Consider the following 22,212-nt stretch of genomic DNA (forward strand, 5'->3'; position numbering starts at 1 on the left):
ATCACCACCACCACTACTATGCCCCACCACTACCACTACCACTACCACTACTTCTATCGGGTTCCGGTTTTCTACTCAGTTTATACTTTAACAAATATGTCCTTCAGTTCAGTTAAAGTGGTCAAAGTGTACCATTCCTCACCCCGCCACTTTCGTTCTTTTGTCTGTCTGTCTGTCTGTCTGTCTCTCTCTCTCTCTCTCTCTCTCTCTCCCTTTCTCTTCTCTCTCACTTTCTTTCGTTCATCTCTTATACCATCAAGATTAATCGATTTCAGTGTCCCAGGAGAGTCTCTACCTGGTCACAAAGCCTCCTTGAAATAGCAGCCAAATCTCTAGGAAGTGTCACCCTAGCCCCTTAAATAAATAAATAAATAAAAGATAGTGTCGGATACATTTGATAGCGAAGTATTAGATGTAAGAATAGGTAGAATGGTCACGGCTGGAGTGCGAATGACATCCGATCGGCTCGCTCAGGGTTGATATTAGCCATAAATACAAAAGGAAAAAAAAAAAAATGACAGCAGCAAAATGCAAAAAAAAAAAAAATTAAAATAATAATAATCAATGGACCTACAGTTTGTAGTAGTGTCCATAAAATCGATATTAGATCAATACAAAATCAATATAAAAATACTGACAGTATATACGGCTAGCTGCTTTATGAATTAAAGCGAAAAGTATATTTTATATTCAATAAAAATAAACGCATTTGTTCAATGTATTTGTGACAGAAAAGCTGTAATTAGATCAAAAGAGGGGGAGAGAGAGAGAGAGAGAGAAAGAGAGAGAGAGAAAGTCAGAGAGGCAGAAAGAGATAGAGATAGATAGATAGAGAGAGAGAGAGGCGTAAAGAAGGAGATGAAAAGAGAGACAGAGTGGAGTTATGAAGAAAGAATTATTTTAATTCAAGAACAGTTGTTAAACAAATGCGTGCACAACACTCACACACACACACACGCACACTCACATACACGCACGCACGCATGCACGCACGCACGCATGCACGCACGCACGTATGCACGCGCACACGCACGCACGCACGCACGCACGCACGCACGCACGCACGCACGCACGCACGCACGCACGCACGCACGCATACAAACACACTCCCATTCACACATGCACACGTTTAGTGTAGACTGTCGGAATAAGATGTACTCAATAATATAGTAGGCAATACTATTTTTACTATGGTGGGATCAGTTTCGCATATTATCTATTTGGGCGCAGACGTGGCTGTATAGGAACAGGCGTGGCTGTATAGGCGCAAGAGTAGCTGTGTGGTAAGAGGTTTGCTTCCCAACTACATTGTTCCGGGTTCAGTTCCACTGTGTGGCACCTTAGGCAAATGTCTTCTACTATAGCCTTGGGCCGACCAAAATCCTTGTTGGTGGATTTGGTAGACGGAAACTGAAAGAATCCCATCGTATGTATATATACATATATGTGTGTGTGTGTGTGTGTGTGTGTGTGTGTGTGTGTGTGTGTGTGCGTGAAAAGGTTGAATTATATTTCATCCTTTTACTTTGGAGGGTTCCAAAAAAAGCGATTTCTAATAAAGACTTTTCATATTTTGCTGGTAGCTTACTGGCGTTAGTTTGCGAATATGAAAATAATATTTATATATGGTGTGTTATCAGAATTTATCGAAAGGTATCCCATAGAACTCAACAAATTTGCTTAAAATGGAGAAGAGAAGATGTTAAAATTTGAAAGAATTTCAACACATGCATACGATCGTTTCAAACAGCGGTATTAACATGTAAATTCATGGTAGAGTGATTAGATTAATTTGATTAAATCAAATTAATTACATATCACTGTTTTCCTCAGCGCAAGAAGCATAAAAAAATTATTATTACAGAGGACTTGATGAAGGAAATAGCAGAGAACAAATTTGGATATACATATTTATCCTTATGAAATCTGAGAGCATCATAATAAAGAATGTGAGTCTAGTTGTGTATAAACTAATATATATATATATATATATATATATATATATATATATATATATATATATATATATATATATATATATATATATATATATATATATTATATATATATATTAATAAATTATAGGGTAGCCAAAAACATTTTAGAAATTTTATTTACCGCCAGTGGTCTAGCGAGAGTAAAAAAACAGTCAATAGACTATGTATTATTCATTTAAAATGCAGAGATGCCTATAATAGGACATCTACTCGCTAGAAATAGCAGCAAAAGACTACATACCACAAAAATTAGGGATAATTTCGAAAGGAAATGAAAAATAAAAACTTTTACCAATCTATATTCTGTACCATGGTTTCAAGTCAATTTTAGTAAGATAAAGATTATATCTTACAAGGTCGGACTATCGTCAGCAGAAATGACCAGACAACATATGAAGCACGAGTCAATACGCAGCATGGTTCGTGTTCCTATGTCTAATTTTTCAAAATATACCGCGTATTTGCGGTTTACCTAATCGGCAGCAAATACAAAAATGCAAAAATGCCGAAATTCCTTCAGAAAATCATCCAAAAAGAATTTTATCATTATTAATAAATTATAGGGTAGCAAAAATATTTTTAGAAATTTTATTTACCACCAGTGGTCTAGCGATAGTCCGACCTTGTAAGATATAATCTTTATCTTACTAAAATTGACTTGAAACCATGGTACAGAATATAGATTGGTAAAAGTTTATTTTCCTTTCGAAATTTTTGTGGTATGTAGTCTTTTGCTGCTATTTCTAGCGAGTAGATGTCCTATTAAATGAATATATATATATATATATGTGTGTGTGTGTGTGTGTGTGTGTGTGTGTGTGTGTGTGTGTGTGTGTGTGTGTGTATAAATACACACACACACACACACACACACACACGCATACACACACACACACAACATGTATGTATATTACATTGAAAAAGTATCACGGATAACGGAAAATACTAAAGGAATAACGGACAAGTATATGCTGTTCATAGTAATTAATTTTACGCTATAAGAAAGGCATGATTGTGAATTTGACGTTTCGGACCATTGCCCCGCAGCAAGAGAGAGAGAGAGAGAGAGAGAGAAAAGAAGATTTGACTGATGTCTCAGAAGATGGAGAAAGGCAAGAATGTAAGTGAATCTACTAAATTTTAGTCGAACGAATCAATCCTAGTACTTATTTTTTTAAAACCTGGTACTTATTTGATCTTTTTCTTTTGCTGAACTGCTAAGTTAAGGGGGATGTAAGCACACCATCACCGGTTCTCAGGCTGTGCTGAGGGTCAAACACAGACACAACCACACACACACACACACACACACACACACACATACACACACACACCATATATATACGACGGGCTTCACTCAGTTTCCGTCAACCCAATCCACTCACAAGGCTTTGGTAGGCCCGAGACTATAGTAGAAGACGCTTGCTCATGCGCACGTGTGTGTAAACCTGTAGTAAATAACATAGGATCGGAATTTAATACTAACAGTTTAGTAGTTAAGACTAAAACCCAGATATGCAAAATAAAGCACCCACCTTTGAGAAGAAAAATACAAGCTTTTGTTTTGTTGTGGACGATGTGAACGTTTGATCAACCAGTGGACTATCGTGAATCAATTTACGTAAGTTCGTTTTGTTATTATCTCTTACAAGTGAAGCTGCTCTCTAGAAATATTTCAGATTTAATCCTCAGAATGTTTCGTCTACTTAAAACACGCACTGAAATACAAGTTTCTGACTGAGTGTGGCGAACTTGCGCGTCTCTTTCACTATATAGGCCATAATTTTAATATTTCCACCTCTCCACCCCTTGCTTTTACGCTGTTGCCCATTTAAAAAAAAGAGTAATCTAACATCTGTTATGAACAAAGGACAGCACGTGGCAACAATACACAAGATCGGATCCGTGTCGAGTGGCCACACACACACACACACACACACACACATAGATGCTTATAGACATGAAATCATTGCAATGAATTTAATACATTCTATTTAAACATACATTAACGTACACTCCCATGTACAGACTCACGTGCATACGCACACTTACATACAAGTATGTGTGTGTGTGTGTGTGAGAGAGAGAGAGTGTGTGTATGTATGTGTGTGTGTGTATATGCATGTGCATGTATGTGTGTGTAGGTATGTTATTCTTCTCGGTCGGAATTTTACTGTTTGCTTTAAGTTACAAGCTGTCACTTTTTTCATCGTTCTTTGCGCAATCACATACATACATACATACATACATACATTATATTACATACATACATACATACCTGCATACATACAAACATAAGTACATGCGTGTGCGTATGTATAAGGACTGGAGGATACTTATGTTTACAAATCGAGAAAAACGTATTCCTTGCACGAAATAAAATTCTATATAATTTTTAGAAGTTAAAACTGCTCGAATTGTTTACTCAGTTTTCAACAATTACCAAAGACAAGAAGGGAACCATACCATGTATCTGCCGATTACTGCACCGTCGTGCTAACCATTACACCAAGGAGTCTCCAACAATTTTCAGCCGTCAAAATTAGAAGCTTCAACAGCACAGCCGAGAAAGCGAGTTAATTTGATTTGGCTGGTTTGGGACGTCAGGAAATTCTCAAATGCAAACGAAACTATAAACTGTAGCTCATAATTCATCAGTTATATAACCGCTTAGCCTCGGTTGACCTGGGCGTGCAGCGGATTGTATTAGACGATGTACATACAAAAACTAGTGGCCTTACATATCTCAGCCAATGAAATGGTTTTGATTAAGTTTCAATGATCTAAAGAATTATAGATTACGAAACATATTGGGGGGACTGATTCATTTCATGATTATCTTTTATTCGGAGCGTACAGCAAGATGTATTAGAGGATACGCTCTATAACAAACAATCAGTGGCCTTACAGATTCCAGTTCATCTTCATCGATGATTCAATAGTTAATAAATGAAGGTGGTGAGGTGGCAGAAAAGTTAGCACACTGGGCGAAATGCTCAGCGGTATATATATATATATATATATATATATATATATATAATCATAAATATATAGGGATTGACAGTAACCTGCTTCTCCAACATACTGAGAATTCAGAAATAGCAGCCAAAGAACTACTGTATGTTGGAGAAGCAGGTTACTGTCAATCCCTATATATTTATGATTATAAATGATTTTTACCGAAAAGGTTTTTTCATACTGAGCTACCCGGCAAAATTGTTAATTATTAATTTTATTACTAATTGACGATTCCCTGCCCTGCATATCTATATATATATATATATATATATATATATATATATATATATATATATATATATATATATATGTATATATGTATGTATGTATATAAATGTATGTATATGTGCTTGTGTGTGTGTGTGCGCGCGCGTGTGTGTGTGTAAATACAAAAATGACACAATAATCGCTTCGACCTGATAATAGCCTACAGGCGGAAACGTTTGTTGTAGCAATTCGCAAATAAAAATGTATAAAACTATACCGACTGATACAGTGTACAGATTAGATTATTTAATAAGGCTCTCAGCAGACTTTCAGCTATCATTCACACACACACACACACACAATGAGGCGCTTTCACACACATATACACATGCATGCACACACATATACACACAACATACACGCGTGCACACACGTTTAGACACACATTCACCCCCCACACACACACATACACTACAGTGAAAACTGGTATATTGAAATTGATATAGAAGCAATATTAAAGTTTAGTCACGAAGGAATTCATGAAATTAAATGAGAGATATCTAAAGTGGAGTTAATCATGTTTGCTGCTTTAATAATGTAGATTGTCCCCCAAATAGGACAGAATGAAAATTATACAATACGACGTATTGTATAATTAATTAAATAATTATATAACTGCAGCCCATCTGAGGAATGTGCCCCGAAGTGGCATGGATGCTGCAACGAGTGTCGTGGCAACGTCATCGCGGTCAAGTCCGCAGGGCCTGGTTGAATACGCCATTTGTTTTAGGGTGTACTCTCTCCTACCTCCCATCTTCTCCAGCTTAATGAACTCCACTTTATTATTATTATTTTTTTCTTTTTTTGCTTTTCTTTGTTTCTTTGTAATTAAATTGTGATTCGATTTTTATGTTAATAAAATTAATTTTGTTTATGATAGAAATTAAACTTAATTGATCAAAAGGTTCAACCAGCAGTTCTCAACCATTTTTTTTTACCAATGGACTCCTTTGATTACTCTTTTATTCTGGTAGACCTCCATAGCCATTCGATGTTTAAAAACTAGTTTTGTAGATACTTCCTTCAAAATTCCAATTTTGCTGTTTCACACAATAATTTGTGTTAGCTCAGCTATGTAAAAACGCTTGAGAAACAAAGCAAGCTGTTTCTTACAATAAATACATCCCAAGTAACATCTTTTTCGTGGACCTTGGATACACTACGACGGGTCCAATTTACTATTTTGCTTGTGTGGATCCCAAAAACTCTTACACGCCCCCTCTCCAAGGTCATATGGATTCCGGTTAAGAACCACTGGGTTAGACAAATGACAGGCCTTTCCGAAATTCAGCAAAAATGTATCAGAACCTTTCCGTAGGATTGCAAAGAGAAGAGGTGTCAGGTAGGGCTGTTCCCAGTCTGGGTTGACTGCAGAGGAATCTTTTGCGGTCAAAAATGGAGCCATTGGAGTAAGAGATGGAGAAAGCGAAAAGAAGTTGTGTACAGGATGGGAGAGGCAGCAGAAGAAAAGCCTCTTGGTGGTCATGAAGTGGTGGTGGCACTCCGTCGCTTACGACGTCGAGGGTTTCAGTTGATCCGATCAACGGAACAGCCTGCTCGTGAAACTAACGCGCAAGTGGTTGAGCACTCCACAGACACGTGTACCCTTAACGTAGTTCTCGAGGATATTCAGCGTGACACAGTGTGACAAGGCTGACCCTCTGAATTACAGGCACAACAGAAACAGAAAGTAAGAGTGAGAGAAAGTTGTGGTGGAAGAGTACAGCAGGGTTCGCCACCATCCCCTGCCGGAGCCTCGTGGAGCTTTTAGGTGTTTTCGCTCAATAAACACTCACAACGCCTGGTCTGGGAATCGAAACCGCGATCCTATGACCGCGAGTCCGCTGCCCTAACAACTGGGCCATTGCGCCTCCACAGTCATGAAGTAAGAGAGAAGAATTAAGCTGAAAGTCAAGAGGAGATGAGGAGCAGTGATAGGGCCATCTCTGCTGACTCACCAACGGAAGGATGTCACAATTTAGAATTTTGAAATACCCGATGTCGCTGGATACGGCATCGCTTCCTCCAAGTCTAGATCACATTCGCCAAGATGAACGAAGGAGAAACATCTACATGTAGCCAATATCACTAATGTATACTTGAGGCGGCGAGCTGGCAGAGACGTTAGTAAGCTGGGCAAAATGCTTAGCAACATTTCGTCCGTCTTTACGTTCTGAGTTCAAATTCCACCAGGGTTGCTGTTCATCCTCTTGAGGGTCGATAAAATAAGTACCAGTTACGCACTGGAGTAGATGCAATTGACTTACCCTCTACGCCAGAATTGCTGGCCTTGTGCTAAAATCCGAAATCAACGTCAGTAATATAGATTACGTAGTTCTCAGGGATATTCAGCGTGACACAATGTAACACGGTCGGCCCTTTGAAATACTCATTTTTGTTCACTGAGTGGAGTGGAGTAACGTGAGATAAAATGTCTTGCTCAAGGACCCAACCGCTACCGAGAATCGAACAACCTAACCATCACTGATGTTTGTATATATATATATATATATATATATATATATATATATATATATATATATATACAGAGAGAGAGAGAGAGAGAGAGAGAGATAAATGTGTGTATGTATGCATGCATGAATGAATGTACGAACATTCTGTTATGAAAAGGGACCTCATTTAAGATGCGTGTGTGTCTTTGTGTGTGTATACAGGTGGAAATCCGTGAGTCGAGTTACACCCCACCTTAACGTCAAAAATTCAAAACTTAACCATTCGATAAATAAATATCGATGAAATATGAGCCAGACTGAAATAAGTTGTTGGGGAAGTCGATGTGAAGGTCAGATCGACAACAAAGAAAAACATCGCGCAAACAAAGAGAAAAAAACACCATAAAGAAAAGAAGAAAAGTCCCTTAATGGCATTCGAACGGCTGACAACAGCAAAAGAATAACGGAATAATAGAGTAAAAGAATAAACGAATGGTTATTACCTGATTCGTTGCTATGTTTTCTACTAGGTTGTATATAAGCACAAGAAGAGTCTGTCCCTCAGTTGGTTGGGGTAGACGTTACGTGTACATTGCTCCAAGCAATGATATGAACTATTTAAACCATTAAATGGTTTTAAATGTTGTTCTGAGTTATTTCGTATCAATTTTTTACTCATTATATATCTCCACGAAAGCAACAATTTTAGTTACCTACTTTTTGGAGATAGCGATGTATATTTTGTGCGTGTGTCTGTGTGCGTGCGTGTATGTATGTGTGTGTGTGTGCGTGCGTGTGGTGTGTGAGTGTAACAGCGTTCCTATGTGTTGACATGTTTCTCTTCCTAATTTGGCAGAGTCGCTAGAGCGTCGGGTCGAATGCCTCGCGGTGTTTCGTTCTGACTCTTTGCTCTTTAAGTGTTCAAATCCTGCTGAGGTCATCTTTGCCTTCTATCCTTTCAGGCGTTCATTAAAAAAAAAAAAAAGAAAAAGTATGAATCCAGGCGATGGATTGACGAAACTCAGATCTTATACTTTGCGATATTTGGTTCGGCTCTAAGCATTCAATCCAGGTTACCAACTTAAGGAGATCTCCCTCTCTGCAAATGGTCAAGTGCACTACTTTTTTTCTCCACCTATATATCAATATACGTCTGTCTATATATCAATGTACGTCTGTCTGGCCGTCTGTCTGTCTGTCTGTCCGTCTGTCTGTCTGTCTGTATGTATGTATGTATGTATGTATGTATGCAAGTGTCTATATATATGTGTGTGTGTGTGTGTGTGTGTGTGTGTGTGTGTACGAGCGCCTGCCTTGGAAAGAACCGGAAAAAAACTACGATGTATTTATGAATGAATGTGCGTGCACACCCACACATACAAACACATATATACACATGCACATACAGATCATGGGTACATACTCATACTTGCACTTGACCATGCATGCACAAAAATAAGTGTAAGAAGAGAATGAGAGAGTAAAAGTCAAGAAAGAGAGAGAGAGAGAAGCATAGATAGATAGATTGATAGACAGATAGAGAAAGAGAGAGAGAGACAGAGAGAGAGAGAGAGAGGGAGAGTGAGAGAGAAAGAAGGATAGACAGAGAACGATAGTTTTAAAATGCCCGCAAATCACTCAGCAGCGTTCTTCTGCTTCTCTATTTAAACCAGTAAAAATATTCTCATCCAGACGATAAGACAAGAGACATTTTAGAACGCCGATATTACACCGAAACTGGGAACATAATTACATTGCCAAAGACGCAGCAGCATTCATAAGGAAGCAACAAAATAAGGAATAAAAATCATCATAAAAAAAAACAAACTGGAATTAAGATTTGATCATAAATTGCTGTTTGGGTTATGGAAAAATAATGTTCTCAATATATAACAAGTCGCATGAATGCAAGATACGAGTAGCCAATGTTCAGAGGCATTTTCTGTAGCTGGATATAAGGTACTCTGAAGCTTTCGTTAAAATATGTTTCTAGGAGATCAATACGTTGTACAGGGAACAGTGGAGAAGCCAGTGTGTGTGTGCTTTTGAGTAGAGGCCTTTGAGTTTGCGCCCCACCCCAAGCAGCTATTACATGCTTATACTGTACAACTAGAAGTGCTGCCGCCATAAAATCGTCGCTCGGGATGATCTGCCCCTTCACCCCTTACCCCGTCTCCCAGTCACGCTAGTGGCAGAGAATGGACTGGGCTATTTTAGGGATCACCAATGACGATCATGATGCTTCGACGTCCCCGAGTCTGCGACATTTACTGGTATAAAATATCTTCATATAATCTTATTCTAATAATCCTTTCTACCATAGGTACAAGGCTGGAAATTTTGAGTGAGGGAGCAAGTCGATTACATCGACCCACTGCGCAACCGGTACTTATTTTATCGACCTCGAAAGGATGAAAGGTAAAGTCGACTACGGTGGAATTTGAATTCAGAACATAAAAACGGACGAAATGCCGCTAAACATTTTGTTCGGCATGCTAACGATTCTACCAGCTCACCGTCTTACTATTATTTCTAATAATCCTTTCTACTATAGGCACAAGGCCTGCATTTTGTGGGGGGGACAGTCGATCATATCGACTCCAGTACTCAACTGGTACTTCATTTATCGACCCCGACTATTACTTCTAATGATGAAGAACATCTAGGGCAACGAGCTGGCAGAATCGCTAGCACGCCGGGCAAAATGCTTAGCGGGTATTTCGTCTGTCGTTATGTTCTGAGTTCAAATTCCGCTGAGGTCGATTTTACCTTTCATTCTTTCGGAGTCGACAGAATAAGTACCAGTTGCACACTGGGGGGGGGGGGGTCGATGTACTCGACTTACCTCCTCCCCCGAAATTGCAGGCCTTGTGCCAAAATTTGAAACCAATAATGAAGACTATCTTCCTCTTTGATGAAGCCGTCGTCAACATTTTCAGGGGGAAAGTGAAAATGGAGAGGAAGGTGCTGCCACCCAACGGATTTGTGGAAAGTTGAGTAAGAGTTGCAAAAATGGTGAACGAACCTGCTCAAATCATGCGCCAGTAGATTGGAGGAGAAAAGGGGAGAGAGGGCACTTGCCTTAGTGGTCAGAGAAAGCGTCATTTTGTGGGGGTTTCCATGAGTAGATGGCTGGATGTGAATGGGAAAGATCTCCAGGCGCTCGACAAGCAGAAGGGCTGAGACGGGACCGCCAGCGATGGAGAGCACTAGTAGAACAGATCGGCTTCTCCGCATGATGATATCTCTGGGACAACTTAATTGGGGTGAACCCCAGCTCCATCAAGTAAGAGTATGGAGCAAAAAGCTGGACCATGAGTGACCTTCGGGGGTTTTATTTTTGAAGAATCATTCCTTGTTTGAATTTTGAATTGTTTCTTTTCTTTTTTTTTTTTTGTTGTTTTATTTTACATGTTTTTGTGTAGCACCACACTAACTTCCTATACCGTCATACTTTAGTAGCAGTTAATAAAGAAAACATCGTCATCGTCGCCACCACTACCACCACCACCACCACCACCACCACCACCACCATCATCATCATCGTCATCATCATCATCATCATCACCATCATCATCATGGACAACGTCACTTCATAATTTCAAGTATGTTCTGAACAAGCTCAATCATGTGACCCTATTACTTGAGTATCAATCCAGTTTGGGTTATAAACAACCAAATAAGGTAGTCATATAAATTCACATATATCCGTCCCTTCACGCCACGTCTCTTTTTAGCCCCTTAGAGTGGGGAGAGAACTGACCGTTCTTTATTTATTATTTATTTTTTTTTGTTATCTAACAAAGCATCAGATTTCATTTGTCACTTCGTCCCAAACTGCCGATGATAGAAGCGAACTTCCTTTTATCAAAAGAGTAAATAAAATCTACTACAGAAAACGATTCACTTATATCATGGTGCAAGGTTGAGTACCTGATAATAATTACAAGAGGACCAATACAAGGTGTGTTATCAGTTCCGATGGCTATTTATATATTTTGGGTGACGCAGTGAGAAGAGTTACTCGAAATTGAATAAGATTAGGTGCGCAAAGGATTGTCTCTCTCTCTCTCTCTCTCTCTCTCTCTCTCTCTCTCTCTCTCTCTCTCTCTCTCTCTCTCTCTCTCTCTCTCTATCTATCTATCTAAAAAAAACCTGGTACTTATTCAATCGGTCTCTTTTGCAGAACCGCTGGGTTACGAGGACGTAAACACACCAACACCTGTTGTCAAGCGGTGGTGGGTACAAATACAGACAGACAGACACACACACACACACACACACACATACACACAGATACACAGACACACACATATATATTTCATTGCAACAGAAATGCTTCTGAACATTTGACTACATGATATCACTGTTGCCATCGTTCCTTTGTGCAGGGATACTGTTACTCTTATCATTTTATCTGGAAGACCAACTTTTGGCAAGATTTTCCAAGAGTGCCTCACCATTCGTTGGATCAAAGGTCTCTTGATCAAGTCGACAAACACTATGTACAGGTCATTATTTTGCTTATGTGCCTTTCCTTAAACTTACCGAAGGGCATAAATCATGTCAGCTGTGCCTTTCCCTGCCCGAAATCCACATGGAGATCCAGGGTATATGCTGTTGACTACATACTTATTGATGCGGTTAAGGATCACCCTCGCAAGAATTTTTCCAGCTATGCACAACCTACTAATTCCTCTGTAATTATCAAATACACTCTTTCCCCCTTTGTTTCTGTAAGAGTACGTTATAGATGCATCTTTGAACTGTTGGGGTACCAAACAGGGCCGTGTTTTAGTTCCTATACTTTCTACCAATTTTTTTACAATGATGCGCCAACATGCTTCTAGGGATTACCATGGTGTAAAATTCCAGATTAGCACAGAAGGAGGTCTGCTGAGCCTAAAATGGCAAAGTTTTAGATCAAAGAAGAAGACCAGTGAAGAATTTCTACGTCACTTCTGTTTGTTGATGATTGTGCTTTGATTTCTCATACATTTGAAGGAATACAGGAAACAGTCGACAGGTTTGCTGCGATAGCTCGTGCATTTGGATTATCAGCATCAAAACGACTGAAGGTTTTATTCCAATCAAAATCTGGGGCAGAACACACTGAAGATTCAAATGTGATGATTGACAGCATCTAACTCAAATGGGTCAGGTCATTTAAATATGGAAGTACAGAAGAGTTTAAGAGTACTCTTGATGACGAAATCAGTGTCAGAATATCTTAGGCTACAAGTGCTTTTAGAAAACTTTCCCATCATTTGTGGGATGAACACAGTGTCAGTCTGAAAACTGAAATAAATGTATACAAATATTGTATTTTGAGCACACTTTTGTATGGGACAGAAGCATGGACTCCCTACTACAAGCATATAAAGAAACTTGAAACCTTTCACATATACTGTCTGCGCAATAACTGCAACATAAATGGCAAAATATATAATGTCAAAATCTTAGAAAAATGTGATATCTCCAGTATCAAAATATGCTTCTGAAAATTCAGTGCAGATAGGAAGGACATGACATGTTCAAATGAAAGATGAACGCATTCTAAAAATTCTTTTGTATGACCAACAAGTACAGGGACACCGCGGTAGGGGAAAACTCATCCTTAGATATAATGGTAAGTTGAAGCAATCAGCATGCCGGACGAAATGCCGCTAAGCCTTTCATTTCTTTCGGATTTAATGAATATGGAACAGTTGAGCCCTGGGGTCGATGTAATCAACTTACCTCCGCCCCTGAAATTAGTGGCATTGAGCTAAAGTTTGTAGCCAGTATTTGTATATAGCTTCTATTTGGGCTCCTTTCCGTAGCTGTCACAGATTTCGTATCGAAAACATCCTGTATTTGTTCCATTTCTTTACGTTCTGGGTTCAAATTCCGCCGAGGTCAACTCAGCTCTTCATTCCTTCCAATGTTGATAAAAATAATGTCACCGTCTAAAACTGAGGTCAATGGATATCAATTAACTCCCATCAACTTCAGAATTATTGGCCTTGAACCTAAATTAGAAGCAATAATTTAAAAAGGATAGCGTCGAACAAAATGCTGTGAGGTGTTTGTTCCGGTTTTATACGGCCTGGGTTCAAATCCTACCGAGTTCATCGTGACCTTTTATCTTCACGTTGTCGATAAAATAAAATACTAGTCAAGTACTAATATCAACGTAATCTACTAATGTTGTCACTTCAAAATTACTGGCCATGTCAAACAATTATTAAATCTCATCAGCGAAGCATAATCCAACCATGACTACCACGAGTGAGTGCGTTCATGACTAAGTACTAAGACGCATGATTACTTAAAACAATGCCTGTCATAGTTACCATGGTAATCGCCCACGTTTGATATATTTAGCAAACTTTATAACCTAAAGAAGCTAGAACAATATTTTAAGCGCCGCCGTCGGCCTACTTTAAAACTACTTTACATGGTTTTATCAAGATTAGAAATGATACTCTTCTTCAATGAAAACAATACCGTTCATATTATCTTTTAGAAGTGTGTTTACAGTCAACTATGTCATAGGAACACTCCTCGTCCAACTCAAGCCTCCGAGACTCTGTGACCCCGAATATTAATGTGCGTATACACACACACACACACACACACACACACACACACACACACACACACACACACACACACACACACACACACACACACACACACACACACATATATATATATATATGATATATATAATGTTATATATCATATATATATGTGTGCCTCTGTGTGTGTGTATGTGTGTGTGTATTTATATATTCTATATATATCTATAGGCTGAGCATTCGCCATGTTAAATAACTGTCTAAGGGTATCTGTCTTCCTAAACCTAATATATATACATATGTATATATAAAAAGGAATACCAAAAATGGGACAAGAGCGCAAAACATCCAGACTGTTAGATGATACAAAAAAGGGACGACAAAACACCCAGACAGAGGATACAAAAAAACAAGGACGGGTCATTCGGAGTTTTCTTTCTTCAGTCGAGTTCCAGATTGTTTTTGCAATTTCGGCTGGTCATACTCGAGATTGCTCCAATCTGGCCATCCCCTAGGAAAAACTGAGCTAAGAGCACTGGATTCCTTGGAAGAAAGCAGCGAATGTGTACGAAAACAAGGATGGAAAGAAACGAAGAAATGGTACACAAATACAAATGCAAATAAAGGACATTAACAACAGGTGTCTTTCGACTGAGGACGATTTAAATTAAATCGGCGTGTATGGAAGTGAAACCTTACGGCAGGGACATAAGAGATGACAAGTTTACGGACTCCTTCTCTGTATAAATATGAGATTAAAGAGTTTTAGGAGCGGAGGAGAAATGAAAGTTGTTCTTATCTTTCTCGTTTATTTTTTACTGTGTAGTCAGAGAGGGAAGGTCAGCACCTATGGCTCTTCGTTTGTTTCAGTGTCTCTTAGGCCTTTGAGCGGAAAGGAACAAGGTGTCCCGAAGCTGGAGATCAGGTTTCATTGCTTGCAATAGAGTGAAATCAAAGACATCAAAGGATCACGTGGTTGTTAATTCAGACGATGGATTACGTCTACCACCCAAGAACTCACAATGCATAGACTAGGAACAAATACCACAAGGCATTTGTCCGGCACGTTATCCTGCACCGGCACTTTATTTAGGCGACCTACCGAAAGTATGAAAGGCAAAGTTGACTGTGGTAGAATTTGAACTCAGAGCGCAGAGATCTGGAATATATGCAACAAAAATATATTCGAATTGTCTCCCATGTTTCCCAGTTCAAACAATCCTTTCTACTCTAGGAACAAGGCCTGGAATTTGTGGGGAGGGAGCTAGTCGATTGCATCGACCCCATTACTTGACTGATACTTAATTTATCGAGCTCCAAAAGAATGAAAGGCAAAGTCGACCTCAGCAAAATTTGAACTCAGAACGTAGCAGCAGACGATATACCGCTAAGCATTTCGCCCGGCGTGCTAACGATTCCGCCAGCTCGCCGCCATAAAGTCCGGACAATAATATCGGTTAATTCCTGATTTTTTTTATTGTCCCTTAATCATTATGCTTAACATTGCTATGGCTATTTCTGGTGTCGAAAACATATAAATGACGAACTACCTCCATTTTTGTTACTTAAATATGTGGCCAACACGAGCTAAAGGTAATTGTAGAACGAGGAGTTATATTTTTCAGATTTCAGATTTTTAGGTAAGAAACTCCGCTTTCGCTAATTCATAAGATGTGTCGATCATCACTACAACAGTTCGACATATAGAGGCGAGACACCAACTATTCTCTCATTTATCAAGTCCATCTTGTGGTACCATGGGTTGTACGGCTTACCGCAGTATGCGGGGGAAGAATTGTATAATTAACAACAGTTTCATTAACAATGTTTTGCTAAAATTCTTCCATGTATGACTAAAGAATACAATAGGAATTACACAAATATATCTTTGTGTAAACCAATGATTCATATTTAGTTTTGCATTTTATTTCACTTTATTTTTGTTCTGTTTTGCCTCTAATGGCGGCCCTGTCTTGCTTCGCTGGTAAACACGAAAATAATGGCGTCACTTTGCTCTGGACCAATACACACTTTCAACCGAAGAAAAAGGTAAAAAGATATCAAATATTAACTAATGCTATCCTTATTTAGATAAAATCAAACTCCATTATCATATTTCAATCAAATATATCGCTGTAGTAGCTCTTACTCATTTCCTAAACTGACCTATGATGTCATACAGATTAGCTTGTTAAAATTTAGATATCTGACTAGTCCCGGTTGACTGCGTATATGAAGAAACAGGTCAATTAACCAGGTTCCAACCAATGGACCTTTTTGATTCCTATTTTACTCTGATGGACCCTCGTAGCCATTCGATATTTCAAAAAAGAGAGAGAGAGAGAAAAAAAGAAAAGAAAGATAACTTATATTTTTATAATTTGATATTATTAGGAATTGTATAAAATAATTATTAAAATATTTTGTGTACTGTAAAAGTATAACGAATTTATGGCACATAAACTTTATCAACAGAGGGACTTGAATCCGAAACCTGGTTGCAATGTGAACTTCTTAACCACATAACCATGCCTGCACTTTTTTTTAAAAAAAGAGAGCATAAAAAAAACGTGGATTAACGTCCCTGGGTGGGCTTGAACCACCAACCTTTCGGTTAACAGCCGAACGCGCTAACCGATTGCGCCACAGAGACATTACATTGCAGGCGCTCGCAAGATAAGAATATAATTAAAAATAAACGGACAAAGGAGTGGCTGTGTGGTAAGTAGCTTGTTTACCAACCACATGGTTCCGGGTTCAGTCCCACTGCGTGGCACCTTGGGCAAGTGTCTTCTACTGTAGCCTCGGGCCGACCAAAGCCTTGTGAGTAGATTTGGTAGACGGAAACTGAAAAAAGCCCGTTGTATATATATATATATATATATATATATATGTATGTATATTTGTGTATATGTTTGTGTGTTTACGTCCCCGTAACTTATCGGTTCGGCAAAAGACACCGATAGAATAAGTCCTGGGGTCGATTTGCTCGACTAAAGACGGTGCTCCAGCATGGCCGCAGTCAAATGACTGAAACAAGAAAAAGAGTAAAAAAAGAGAGGGACTTGAATCCAAAACGTGGTTGCAATGTGAGCTTCTGCACCACATAACTATGCCTGCACTCTTTTTTTTTAAAGAGAGCATAAAAAACTTGGATTAACGTCCCTGGGTGGGCTTGAACCACCAACCTTTCGGTTAACAGCCGAACGCGCTAACCGATTGCGCCACAGAGACATAACATATCTAGCGCTCGCAAGATAAGAATATAATTAAAAAATAAACGGACAAAATAAAGATATTAAATAAAAATCAATGTTGAGCTACCAAAAGTCCTTCCTTCTTAAACCTTAATCACAAAATACTGAGTCAGCGACTGCTTCAACGTAGGTTGACTTACCACAAACTACACTCGTCCTAAAAGGAGGAAAGCCTCAACAATCCTAGATATCGATAAAATTGGCACTTCGATGGATTTGGATGGAGTTACTTAGATATCGATAAAATTGGCGACGACGAGGGTTCCAGTTGATCCAATCAACGAAGGAGTCTGCTTGTGAAATTACCTTGGAAATGGCTGAGCACTCCACAGACACTGTATCTTTAATGAAGTTCTTAGGGAGATTCAGTGTGACACAGAATGTGACAAAGCTGGTCCTTTGAAATACAGGTACAACTCATTTTTGCCGACTGAGTGGAGTGGTGCAACGGGAAATAAAATGTCTTGCTCAAGAACACAATCCGCTGCTGGCAATGCACTCCTAATATACATGTACCCCTAATGTAATTCTCAAGGAGGTTCAGCATGATACAGAATGCGATAAAGCTGGCCCCTTTGAAATACAGGTACAACTCATTTTTGCCAGCTGAGTAGATTGGGGCCACGTAATATAAAGTGTCTTGCTCAAGGACACAATGAGCTGGCAGGAATACGAACATGCCACCGACTCCACCCATCTACTTCTATGGACCCGTTTCTTATTGATCTGCAAGGATGAAAGGCAAAATTGATCTCATTGAGAGATTTGAACTCAGAACGCAAGGGCTCTGAATAAGTATCCACCACACCAAAGTGCTTCGTACGACTCCCTAGCACTTTTGCCAATTCACCGCCTAAGTAGTAATAGACCTAGATACACTTAGAAGTGTCTGGTTGGTCACCACAAGAACGGTGTTGACCTGGTGTTAATCTACCGCCACCACCACCACCACACCACCACCACCACACCACCACCACCACACCACCACCACCACAACCACACCACCACCACCACCGCCTATACTACTCACACCACCACCATCACTGCCTTCACCATTACCACTACTACCATCACCGCTATCATATCCGCCGCCGCCGCCGCCGCCGCCGCCGCCGCCGCCGCCGCCGCCGCCGCCGCCGCCGCCGCCGCCGCCGCCGCCGCCGCCGCCACCACCGCCACCACCGCCACCACCGCCACCACCACCACCACCACCACCACCACCACCACCACCACCACCACCACCACCACCACCACCACCACCACCACCACCGCCGCCGCCGCCGCCGCCGCCGCCGCCGGATATGGAGATGTCGAGAATATATGGTTTTGTAACTTCTCACAGCTTGTCAAATTTAGTTACGGAAGGGGGGAAATAAAAATATGAACTTCGGAAGCAAGACAAGCAAATATTTCCCCCGCAATAATGGCTTTTAGTTTCCTTTGCGAAACGCCTAACCGACACATGATGTCTGATACAGCATTTAGTGTACATTACCACAATTGTAGCTGCTCAGAGGCGTGGCCTAGTCTTTAAGGGTATTCCGCTTACAATTATAAGGTGGCTTCAATTCCTGGAACCAGTGGTGCATTATGTTCTTGAGCAAGGCTCTTCATTTCACGTTGCTTCAGTCTCTACTAAGTTGTAAATTAATACGAGTATATGTTCTGGTGCAACTCTTTATTCCTCCATGCGTCAAGCCTTTGATGTTCCACTGAGTTGGGGGTGGGTCGAGGGGGTATCTACGCCTGATAACGACTACACAGGTTGCCAAAACAATTAGTGATAGCATCGTACATGTTATCAAACCATCCTTGTTTGCAGGTGATGGCTGGCTCATTAAGTTGTTTAGACCTCAGGTCAACCATACTGAGCAAACCCATATGTGTGTGTGTGTGTGTGTGTGTGTGTGTGTGTGTATACATACCAATACATAGACATGAATGCATACGTCGTCACAAAGTCAGGTCAAATGAGTCAAAAGTTTTAAAATATAAATTTGAGTAATATGCATGCCAAACGTGTAGGCACGATGTGGTTAGTGGCATAGATTATTGTGGTTAATGGCATAGTCTATATTGTGACAATTATCCCCCCACCACACTACACATTGCAACCCAACTTTTTGTTGATATTTCACTAAATAACTGTCAGTCGGCAATTTTACATCATCGCTTCCAAGGGGAGTAATAGTCAAGTGATAATGCATGTGACCCTGTGTGTGAGTCAGAAACTGGAACTTAGAGTGTAGCTATAAGTTGGCGCCTTGATCACTAGAAATTGTGATGGCAAAAGAATAAACAGATTTGAATATTTGTAAATCTAATGATAAACTTAGTGTATTTTCTTTGTGATGCAAGTCTCCACGATCATCTGTTGATGCAAGGAAGAGTATAAAAATTGTAGAGGCAGTGACGAAGTGGTTCATCAACGACGATCTATTAGTAATAACGTCCATCATGTAGAAAATCAAAATGTAATCAAGATAGCAAGTCCTGTGGTCATCGAGAATATCAGAGCTAATGACGAGTGGTTATGACAATTTAGAAACCGCTATGGAAAAATTAATAAAATAAGTTATGATGAAGCAGGTAGCACACTAACCGAGGAACTCAAACCATTCTGGAAGAGATTAGATGCTTTTATTGAAGTGTATAGGGTTCCTAGTTTTCTAATCATGTAATGGAGATGAAGCTGGTATTATACTGACGGTCACTATTCCTAAATACTGAGGTTTTCAAGAATGAAACTGCAACTCCTCGTCGTAAGTGAAGGAATGTTTTCCAATACAGTATTGCGCAAACAAAGACAAGATGTACCTTTTAAAGTTAGGGATAGAGAGGTACTCCGCACATCTACGTGTTTTGAAAGACATAACGCATCATTCTTGCTATTCCGAGACATAACGCGCCATTATTGCTATTCCACGAAATCGTGGCTCATCAAACGTATCTTTACTGACTTTTTTTTTTCTTTCTTACTTCCCATTTCAGCAAAGTGCAGATACTAGGAAGATGTTCTCAGACTTCCTGAGAATGAAGTGAAGGTGCCACAATTTTTCGATACAACAACACTACTCCTCCAAATGATCACCAACTTGTTGGTAATGATGATAAAATAAAGTTGATTTTTTTGTCACTCGATTTCACCTCCACCATCCAACCAACGGATCCAAGTATACATAAAGATATTTTGACGAGCTTCTCGAGGTGAAAGAAAAGAACGATCTTAGAGTAGACACGCAATGACAAAGGAACCTTAATAACATCGAGAACAACTACCCCAAGTCTGTAATATTAAATGTTGCAGATTCCTGGAAGGAACCCAAATACCATTTCAGGTAAAACTTGGGGGAAAAATTTTTTATACGAAGGGGAAGTAGAATACGATCTTGAAGGTTTCAAAGAAAGATTCGAGGAATGGAATTATCATTGTCTTCTTGAGGAGCATATATATATATATATATATATATATATATATATATATATATACATACATACATACATGTATAGATGTATAGATGTATATTATGGATGTGTATGTATGTATGTATGTATGTATGTATGTATGTATATATATATGTATATATATATATATATATATATATATATATATATATATATATATATATATATACATACATACATACATGTATAGATGTATATTATGGATGTGTATGTATGTATGTATGTATGTATGTATGTATATATATATGTATATATATATATATATATATATATATATATATATATATATATATATATATATATATATATATACAAATAAAAATAAAAAGTGACCTAGGCATAATGCTTAGCGGTATTTCGTCTGCCGTTACGTTCTGAGTTCAAATTCCTCCGAGGTGGACTTTGCCTTTTATCCTTTCGAGCTCGATTAAATAAGTCGACCAGGAAAGAACACCGATATAAAGGAGCAATCTATATCACCGAGAAAATAATAACTGAAGGGTTTAACTGGAGAAGGGAATGGGATATGCAGGGAGACTTAAAATACATATCAGTAGTGATATACAATATATATATATATATATATAAACATAATTAAGGGATCAGCAACAATTGCTTCACCACATACCGAAGTTCAGAAATAATATATATATATATATATATATATATATATATATATATATATATATGAATGGCTTTCATTCGGGTTCTAATAAACTTCATGCCTATTTGAACCGGTAACAGGTTTGTGTATGTGTGTGTATAATATATATATATATATATATATATATATATATATATATATATATATATATACAAACTTTCGTGTATGTGTGTGTGTATCGAGACAGACAGAGATAAACAAAAAAAGAGAGAGAGAAAGAGACAGAGGAATAGAAAGAAAGAGGAGGATGACAGTGGATTGGGGAGAAAGAGACAGAGCAGAGAAAGACACAGAAAGACATAGAATGTCAGAAAGGGAGTGGGGGAAAGAGAGAGAGCGAGAGAGAGCGGAGAACGAGAGAAAGGGTAAAATGAGAGGTTTGAGTTCGTATAACTTACCTTCAAATGGTGTCATGTTTGTCCTGTGGTTGTTTTGGGACGAACGATACATGATGCCTGCGTTTTTACAAAACTTTGATGGAATAAACAAACAAGTCGTCTGCTTTCAGTGATTTCGCTTGAAGACACT

At 39.0% G+C, this 22,212-nt stretch overlaps 1 protein-coding gene across 5 annotated transcripts in view; it reads right to left on the reverse strand.

The window, feature by feature from the left end:
* The window catches only part of LOC106884502 (uncharacterized), a 100,346-nt gene extending 78,134 nt beyond the window's left edge, over nt 1-22,212 (reverse strand). For 2 of the 5 annotated variants that reach the window (XM_052975572.2, XM_089338800.1), the window contains exon 1: nt 22,083-22,212. In XM_052975572.2, coding sequence (XP_052831532.2) covers nt 22,083-22,134 — 52 coding nt within the window. In that variant the 5' untranslated portion in view covers nt 22,135-22,212. Of the gene's footprint in view, nt 1-3,532; nt 3,968-4,463; nt 4,701-8,238; nt 8,509-22,082 lie in introns of those variants that run through there. The other 3 variants (XM_052975574.2, XM_052975575.2, XM_052975573.2) reach the window with 3 other exon arrangements.

This window comes from Octopus bimaculoides, chromosome 21 (genome assembly GCF_046866305.1).
Source record: "Octopus bimaculoides isolate indiv1 chromosome 21, ASM4686630v1, whole genome shotgun sequence".
Taxonomy (NCBI): domain Eukaryota; kingdom Metazoa; phylum Mollusca; class Cephalopoda; order Octopoda; family Octopodidae; genus Octopus; species Octopus bimaculoides.